General features: G+C 37.8%; 1 protein-coding gene across 1 annotated transcript in view; it reads right to left on the reverse strand.

Moving 5' to 3' along the window:
* LOC143276251 (potassium channel subfamily T member 2-like) overlaps window positions 1-10,028 on the reverse strand; it is a 288,909-nt gene that overhangs the window by 100,688 nt on the left and 178,193 nt on the right. The window contains exon 8 of the mRNA XM_076580729.1: window positions 2,334-2,520. Within this exon, the coding sequence (XP_076436844.1) occupies window positions 2,334-2,520 (187 nt within the window). The remainder of the gene's footprint in view (window positions 1-2,333; window positions 2,521-10,028) is intronic.

Raw genomic sequence — 10,028 nt, forward strand, 5'->3', positions numbered from 1 at the left:
GACGAGGACAGGTGGTTGATAGCGCCAATGGTCAGGTGGCACACACATGCCGTCCCCAGTCGTCGCGTGGCTGACTCTGAATCGAAATCGTAACTGTTAAAGGAAATCGAAATGTGTGGATTTAAAGCGAACTTTCGTAAATGGGTGTCTGTGCTGACCAACAAAGACATTTGCAATGGGTTGAGAAACTATTCCGCACAAGAAAATATTAATGAAAAGGTGGAGGTGGATTCCCAAATGGCATTTCCACAAAACAGCAAGTTGGAAAGGCAATTTCTCAATTAACCACAGATCGAAAGACCTTCAACATTATAGAGGAAGTAGAAAATGATTTATGGAAAGATGGTTTTATCACCATCTTAGTAAGACCTTGATAAGCAAAGAAAATGTAAATGAAAATTTCAATTGCCAGTTGTTATTTCGTAACAGCTTCACCACATAATTATTCAGGCAAAATACTAAACTTCCAACAGTGGGTAAGGAAAAAAATATATGACATTCTCCATGCAGGTGATAAATGACTTCTTGGTTCAGATGAGATTGCAGATCTATTGGGCAAAGAAAACGGAAACACTGTATTTGAGTACAATGTTTTGTACAACGCAATCCCAAGGGAATGGCTGGTGTGGGTACAAGAAAACAGAAAACTACAAGGGTTACTTCAGGATATTCAATATAACGCAGGTGCATACAAAGCAAAACAAAGCAAAACCAAACGTCACTAAGAAAGTATAAATGGATAGAAACAATGGAGTTAAAATAGTCCGACATACAGATGCAAGTATTGTGTGGACGAGATTGAAATCATTGAACTTTCTGTTGCCCATCATTCGCATATTTTGGAGAAACATTGAAAGTATTTTTCAGTGCCAAAGCAAAATTCACTGAAACAGACATATTGTTTGGTGTTCAAAATGATAGATTCAACCAACAGCAGTAAGAAACAAATGATCACATTTTGATTATTGGTAAAATGTAAGTACAGCTCGAAAATCCAGAAAACTTCCGTCACTTCAAATCATTTTTGAGAAGCACCGAAACAAAAGAAAACACATGTTTCCTTCTCTGTTATTGTAAATTTTGGTAATACAAAAAAGGAGCAGTAAAATTCTGCTAATTAATCGGACATCAATCTGAATATTCTGCGAGGAATATTTTTGAAACGGATATCACTCCTCTGAAACATTTTTGAAAATACTCCATGCATAGTTTCAGTTTCAGTAGCTCAAGGAGGCGTCACTCCGTTCGGACAAATCCATATACGCTACACCACATCTGCCAAGCAGATGCCTGACCAGCAGCGGCTATTGTGCTTGTCACTCAGAGTGCAATATCATCTACATTTGCCTAAGTGGTCGTTTTGTCGGTAACCGTGGCGCAGCACCAGCGCTATGGCGAAGTGGTTGGCGTCGAGGACTGACGGCTGGAAAGACGCGAGGTGGAGCAGAGGTGGTATTTTCAGCCCGCGGCCGGCTACTACCCAGAGTTGAGTGTGCTATGGGCCTAAAAATTTTTTTAATGAGAACACTTGGACCACACAGTCGAGTATCATCCACTTCAAGGATGCGTCTTTGGGTGTACTCCTCAAATGTCCCTACCAACACTGCAAGTATCTGTATCTCTCGGGCCTGGTTAACGCCGGGATATCATTATGACAGGAAGCGTAGTTCACGACACCTGCAGTTTCGATCCACTTCCATGCTTGGGATGAGTCCTGTCAAGGTCTTCGTTATCGGCAGATTCATGGGAGGACTGATTCATGAGATGAGGTGGCGTTCTCCACACGGGGGGTGTCGCTTACTCTGTCTGGCTCCGCGACTAAACTATTATTGTCGTCAGCTGGGGGCTTAGTATGTGGTCTTCAAAGTACATTAAATCAGAACAGGCATTACTGAACACCACCGACATGATTCAGCAGCAGTGCAGGGTCTCCACAGGTGTGTAGCGCAGCAGTGTCTTCAATTCAATTCATGATTTTTGGAGAGAAACATTCGTTGTCTTTGAAGATGAGCGTTCGTTTTACCGGATTCCGACTAGTATCCATTTTGTGGGGAATGGCGTCTTTCATCGTGGAGGAAGGTGTTAATCAGTCCTCCAGTCAGCCCTGTTTACTGTGGGAGATCGAGAATGCGTCCGATCCTTAAACTTACGTGTCCTAAATGTCTCAAGACTGAAGTATCCCAAGACCGAAGTGTCCCAGGTGTTGCAGCTATCAACCTTTGTTAAGTTGGCATTATCATTTGCAATATCAGTAACATCATAATCAATTATTTTATATCCACCCTTGTCCAAACTCCACCATCATCGCCATCACGACAGGACGGCGGGCTGACCTGTGTGGGGAGGGTGATGATGGTGACGGCGATCATGATGATCATGAACACCTGGCTAGGCCAGATGTCGGGGTAGGTGTCGCCATAGCCCACAGTGGAGAAGGTGACCACCACCAGCCAGAACGACTCGAAGATGCTGATCGGTCGTTCACTGCTGCCTCGCTGTAAGTGCTCCACACCACAGGCACTGCACACACACACACACACACACACACACACACACACACACACACACACACATATACACATACACTCTAAACTATATTCCGCGGAAATTACGTGTGTTGTGTGGAACGCATACATTATTGACCTTATCACTTGTAATCGAATTGTTGTCTGTGTGACCTGTGTGACGATAAAAAACTTGGATATATAATTGACCTTATTACTTGTTGTATTCGATTGTGACTTGTTATCTGATGACGGTTTAATCAGTGATTAAGTCTATTGCACACTTTGTACTTTTGGAGGAGCCTTCTGGTACTTCTTGTGTCCTATATTCTTCTTTTCCATTGCACCATTGTATCATAAAAATCATATTTTATACTGTTGTGAATGTATTCACTTTTTCTTTTCCATGACTAAAACACTCAATACTTGGCCAATATCCGATGGTTTTAGATTATGTTTTCTGAATATTAATCATATCATGAACAAACTCGCTGATGTATCCCATGTCCTTTCAAACTCCGGAAAACAGTTTCATATATTCGGATTTGCTGAATCAAGACTAACAGACCGTATTCTGGACTCTGATTTACCATTACCAGGCTATTATATTATTCGTAATGACCCTGCATGCGCTGGAGAAACAGGCTTTGTTGTATACGTTCAACGAAACATTAACTTTAAATGGATTGAATCACTCGAAAATTATCAAGTAGAATCTGTATGGATCGAAATACGCTTTAAAAAATCAAAACCTGTCAGACTCGGCTTTATCTGCAGAAACCCAGCTGAACATGTAGATTGAATAGACAAGTTTATGCTAATGATGGAAGAAACTGCTTTGTCTTCAGATGAAATAATACTATTGGATGACTTCAACATTGACTTACTCAAATTTAAAAAAAAACAACACTGGACAAAACTTTACGAATCATTACACCTAACGCAATTAATTGACATACCTACGAGAGTTATTGCAACGTCAAAAATACTTATAGATAATATATATGCTTCATCTACAAACTCCATAACAGAAGTATGTTCCCTACGTTTGGCTGCAGTGACCATTCTCCTATATGTTTCACATGGTCCAAACGAGGTGCAAAAATTCCCGCAGATAGACATAAAAACTATTAGCTATAGAGTTTTAGACAGTTTGATAAGGGTTTATTTCCACAGAACTTGAAAGACTCCAGTATGTCAGCTGTTTATCAATTCTCTAATCCTGACGAAGCACTTGAGGTTTGGTATCATAATTTTCTTAATGCACAGAATAACCATGCTCCATGGATAACAAAACGTGTCAAAAGTTATCCTAAACAGCCCAAGAAAAAAGATAATACTGGTCACAGTTCTGTTTGAATAAAGTATCTGACCATAAGGATATGAAAAAAGTGTGGGCCAAAATGAAAGAAATGAAATCAGGCATTTTTCTGCAAGACTATCCTATTAAAACGAAAGGTAAAAAAAATCTGTCCCCTCTAGAGAAGGTTGAAGAATTTTGTTTGTATGTATGATAAAACAGGTAATGTGGATAGTTTGTCAAATAAACAAAAGACATAAAGAGAGGAAGAAGAAATCAGTGACAAATATAGAGATCCTACCCCACAAAATGATAATACAATCAACTCGGCAATAACTTTACAGGGGGTAAGGAACGCTATTCATTTGTTGAGTAACAAAAATGCGTCAGTTGATAAGGATGTAGTATCTTACACCATGTTAAACCATTTACCAGAAAACTGGATAATTATATTACATACATTATTTCAAAAGTGCTGGGAATGTGGACAAATCACTGAGGTATGGAAAACTTCCATTGTAACTCCTGTATTTTAAGAAAGTAAACCTCGAACAGAAGCTTCGAGCTATAGACCTATTTCGGTTACCTCCCGTGTTGGGAAAGTCATGGAGAAAATTGTAAATATTAGAATGGTATATTACTGTGACAAAAATAACATAATTCCGTCAGCTCAAACTGGAATCCGGAAAGGAAGATCTACAACGGATCATCTGACCCGTCTCACTACCCAAATTAAAAAAAAAAGGGAAAAAAAAGGTTTTCTAAGCGAAAAAGTATCCTTGCGTCCTTCTTCGATCTTACTAAAGCTTATGACCGAGTATGGCATAGCAGACTGTTATTTAAGCTGAAACAAATTGGTCTGTCGGGTCATGTTTATGACTATGTTAAATCCTTTTTAATTGGGAGATATATAGTGGCAAAAGTGGGAGTAACTTTATCAACCTCTAGGCCTATAAACATGGGAATCCTTCAGGGTTCGTTCCATTATTTCTCCATTGTTCTTCAACATTATGTTTTATGATTTACACACATGTTTTTCATCATCTACCAAGCTGGCTCAATATGCTGATGATATTGCTATATGGATTCAGACACCCTTGAGGAAAAGGACAAGCCTACATTACATCAATTATGTACAGAAACATTTTCAGGGTGAACTCGATAGACTGAGTATCTATATTAACTCTAATGGTTTTGAGTTTTTCTGCAGAAAAAACACATTTGATCCTCTTTAATAATGGTTATAATCCCAGCAAACTACCACGATTTTTTTGGGAGGACGTGAAATATTTTTCAAGTCGGAAATAAAATTTCTTGGGATCTTATTTACTTCAAAACTAAACTGGAAGAAACACATTGATTCAATGGTGACTAAAGCAGTTAAAAGTTTAAATTTCTTAAAGATTGTCAGTCATTCTTCTTGGGGACAAGACTCCAAAATTCTTTTACATTTAGCGACATCTCTCGTAAGATCAAGATTGACCTATGGTCAAGAAATCTTTTCTGCTCCGCCGACGTTTCTACAGAAGCTGCGAATAAATGACAGTAAAGCTGTGAAACTGGTTTTAGGGGTACCTGTGCATACTAAGACCTCAGAAGCCTATAAGCTTGCGGGTATTCTACCACTAGATGAAATCAGAAAATTAAGTTCTGCTAAATACAATGTGAGATGTACATCAGTGGATGATTTTGAGGAATTAAGTATTAGGGCTGATATTAATTTTCCAAAAAAATGCACAAAATAATTCAAATCTACCAACCATTCGCACATGTGTCAGACATTTTAAATTCTTCAGACATTGATTTGCATGATATGGCACCTCGTGTTCTGGTGCCACCTATCCCTCCCTGGGAGTTAACAAAAGCAAACGTCAACATATGTACTTCTGACACAACAAAAGGTGAATCTCCACATATAATAGCAGCATCTGTCAGAATTCAATTTTTACAGCTGAACTGGTGGCCATCCTTATGGCTTTAAATCATCTTGTTGATATACCAATGATAGTAAGTAATACCCTATTTTGTGTTGATTCTCAATCTGTTTTAAAAGGTTTGCTCCTTTTTGAGAATAATCAAAGAGAAGATTTATTGTTTGAAATTAGGTACTAATTTCACTCCCTATATGTGAAGGGTACAAATGTTGATTTTTGTTGGATACCAACCCACACTGGATTCCTTTATGACGACCAAGCAGACAGGGCAGCAAAAAGGGGAGCAAAGAATCATATAGATAGTATAAAAGTATATTGCCCATTGTCATACAAGGAAATAAGCAATATACTAGAAAGAGACATTAATAGGTGCTTGAATTCAAGTCTAAAACCTCGTCAGTTGACTCTCTCAGACTTTGGTCTGATTCGCAGACCAATTCTGAGTTTAGCTCTCAGACTATTATCAAATTCATTACGGACCAAGTATTGTTCTAATGTCAAGCGCATATACTTTAGTAACCTGACAATTAAGCATATGATTTTTGACTGTAGCTTGATGAAACCTTATGTACACGAAAGTGTGTCTTCACAAGTGACTGAGAACGTTGATGTTTTTGACTTTTTGCATTCATTATCAGTTGTTTCGCTTGTCAGTTTAACGACTTCTCTTTTACGAAGTCCTTTAAGTAATTTCCTGTAATTGTATTTAGATTTTTTTTTTCAAATTTCACCCTCATTTCACCCTCATTTGCCCAGTTTCCCCCAACCCTCCATTCATTCACATCTCTCTCCCCTTCCAACCGATAATACTCAAATGTATTCATAAATACTTTAACAAAATGTCTTCAATCACCGATATGTGTGACGGGACATTAAACAAAATTCCTCCACAGCCGTGGATTACTAAGAATATTGATGATAAGATAAGGAAAGAGACGTGTCTCTCTCAGAAGGTACGAAAGATGAATTTAGAAAACAACGTAATCTTGTGAAGGCTTTGAAACGTTCAGAAAAAAAGAAATACTGGCAAGAACTTGTTTCCACAAAATCCAAAAATGAATTAATTTGGAAAGCCACAAATCAATTAAATAACAAATATGATAACACGCAATCCACAACACCTGACGACATATCAGCGGGAAACATGAATTCACATTTTTGTAATGTAGGTAACTCCACAGTAGGAACAAACACATCATCCCCCAATTTACTAGATATTCTCGAAACCTTTTGTAACACTAAAAGATTTTCAACACACCTTGATATCCCTCTAATGGAAAGATATGAAAACTGTCTGCTCGTATAATTGCCGAAACACTTACTTATGTCTATAATCTATGAATCACAAAAAAGACAATTCTTAATTTTTTTTAAGTCGCGAAAGTAGTACCCATTCTAAGTCAGGTGACCGCACAGACCGTTCCAATTACATGCCAATTTCAATTTTATCAATATTGTCAAAACCTTTAGAAAAACACAATATCAAACATACCTTCAATCATTTCAACTATTTCATCCAAATCAATCTGGTTTCAGGTCCAAGCACTCCTGTCATACAGCCGTCACTAACTTACTCGAACAATGGCTCACAAATATAAACAATAATGAAATTATTGGTGTTATCACTGTAGATTTTATGAAGGCATTCGATGTGATAGACCGCACTCTCCTTTTGAAAAACAACAACAAGAAAAAAACCACACTAAAATTATATGGCTTTTCTGGGAATACACTTGAATTCATATCCTCATTTCTATCAGACAGAAGACAAATTGTATCTATTAATGAATCTCAATCCTCTTTACAGTCTATCTATTATGGAGTACCTCAAGGTTCAGTTCTTGGTCCAATATTATTTTCTATTTATATAAATGATTTGCCTCTATCTATTAATGCCTTATGTGAGATGTTTGCAGACGATATATCAATATATAAAACTACACTACAAAAGACAAAGTGTACTATACTCTACAATAAAGCATTAATGACATGGTTAAATGGTCCAGTTTAAATCACATGCGTCTCCATCCAAAGAAAACGAAATGTCTCTCTTGATCTAATCATATTATGTCATTATGCAAAACTCCAAACTGATTTATCAGCTATCCAGAATTAAACATTTCTGATTCAGAAGAAGATGCGGTAGTTGAAGAAGTTGGTAATTTCGAAGAACCCTTTTTTAATGACCCGATTAGCAGGCAAGAAGTAATCGATAGCATAAATAAGTTAAAACCAGGTAAACGTGCAGGCCCAGATAAATTATTAAGTGAAACGTTAAAGAAGGCAAATGCAGTTGTTGTTGGTTTTGTGGTATTATTATTCAACAAATGTTTTGATGATGGAATCTTTCCTGTAGATTGGGCAAAATCGATTATCATTCCTATTCATAAAAAGGGTGATCCGAATAATTCAGATAATTATCGTGGAATTGCACTTACAAGTATCATTAGCAAAGTATACACTTACATTTTAAATAGAAGACTGACGAAATGGGCTGAACGAGAAGATAAGATTCTAGAAGCTGGATTTCGATCAGATTACAACACAGTAGACCATATTTTCACATTATATGCATTAGTTCAAACATATCTAACAAAAAATGTGTGTGTGTGTGTGTGTGTGTGTGTGTGTGTGTGTGTGTGTGTGTGTGTGTGTGTTCGTTCTTTTTGCTTAACGTCTATCCACGTTTGTGATTTCAGACGAAAATCCATCATCTCCCCCACCCCACCCATACTTTAAATCATCACTACTTCCCCTGTTCCCCTCTCCTCAATTTGCATTAAAAAAAAGTGAATATAAACGAAATAAAATTAACTAACTCGTCAACCAGTAGAATTACAACAAAGAGCCAATCTAGGCTGCCTGCATGACGAGATAACTCGTCATGGCAAGCATGTATGCTTCGCTGCCTGCATGACGAGATAACTCGTCATCGAAATATTCTGACTTTTCCCTGGTTTGCATTCACTTCCTTGGCAAAAATAGTGGTACCTTTAGCCTGGGGAATCTCTCTAGATTCTATTCATAGCTAGAAACCCCATCTACGTCAATAAGCAGTCCTTTATTTGAACGTTTTGGTTGGGTCACTGTCCAAGTGTTTGCCTGACTTCTCTCCTCGCTCGCTCAACAAAATGTCGGACTGACCCCGTGCTCAAGACATGCGATCGTGACGAACTAAATCAACCATGATTTCTTTCTTTAGCTGATGCTCAGAAAGAATTGAAGCGTAAATTCGAAGGAGAAGATAGTGATGAACATTTATTGAACGATCTGATAGAAAATAAAGGGAGTAATCAAGAGAGTGGCCAAGATGCGACTGTCAGTGAGTGATGCCGGCTGTACAGGTGTTAGCAGACGACAGATGACCGAATTAGCAGCAGAGCGATATTCTTGGCACGCAGCCAACGCGTTCTGATGAGAACTGAATCAAGTGACCGTGTGAGAGGGGTGAGGAGGAGGGGGGTGGAGACTGAGGGGGCGTGGCCTCACATCCATCTTATCACTTGGAGAAGTCACAATGTATTGTGTATCTATCTCTTAAAAAAAAATATATATATATTGTGGTTGTTCTAGTATGATTTTGTGTTTGCAGATATCCATTTGTCCAGAAAATATGATGTTTTTGTGCAAATTACCTGACTAATGTTTGTAATGAACAAGTTGAAAATGTGACAAAAAACAAAACACTGATTTCAAAACAACAGCATGTCACTAAAAATATATAAAATGGGAAAACAGCATGTGTTTTGTATTCTTTATTCATTTACCTTTCAGAAAATATATACTTTTATGGGTCTTTCTCCAATAACAAAGAGCACAGAATTTTTTGAAAATTTATACCCGTTTTTTGAGAAAAAAACCCTGGCAAATAGATTTCACTTAAATATTATTTTCCTGGCAGCGAAAGGGTACTCTGAACTATTTCAAACACATGTTGATTATCATATAAGACATTTCTAATGGAAGCAGATGGAACTGCAGATTTTGTAAATGCCATGAGTAAATATGGTTTTAACTGTTCCATTTATGGATGATATGCACGGGGGCAATTTCATTGCCGCAAATGCAATTCACATTAGAAGTATATTTTGTTTCTGTGGCATCCAGTCGTAGTTTGTATATTAGACTGGTGAACCTTCTGCTACTGTGACGTCCTTTTGTTTCAAAAGAAAACATGCGATCAATTGTGTGTGTGTGTGTGTGTGTGTGTGTGTGTGTGTGTGTGTGTGTGTGTGTGTTGGGGGTGGGGGATGGAGACAGAGACACATACAGTGAGAGAGAGAAGAGGAG

The sequence above is a fragment of the Babylonia areolata genome, chromosome 31, assembly GCF_041734735.1.
Source record: "Babylonia areolata isolate BAREFJ2019XMU chromosome 31, ASM4173473v1, whole genome shotgun sequence".
NCBI classification, from domain to species: domain Eukaryota; kingdom Metazoa; phylum Mollusca; class Gastropoda; order Neogastropoda; family Buccinidae; genus Babylonia; species Babylonia areolata.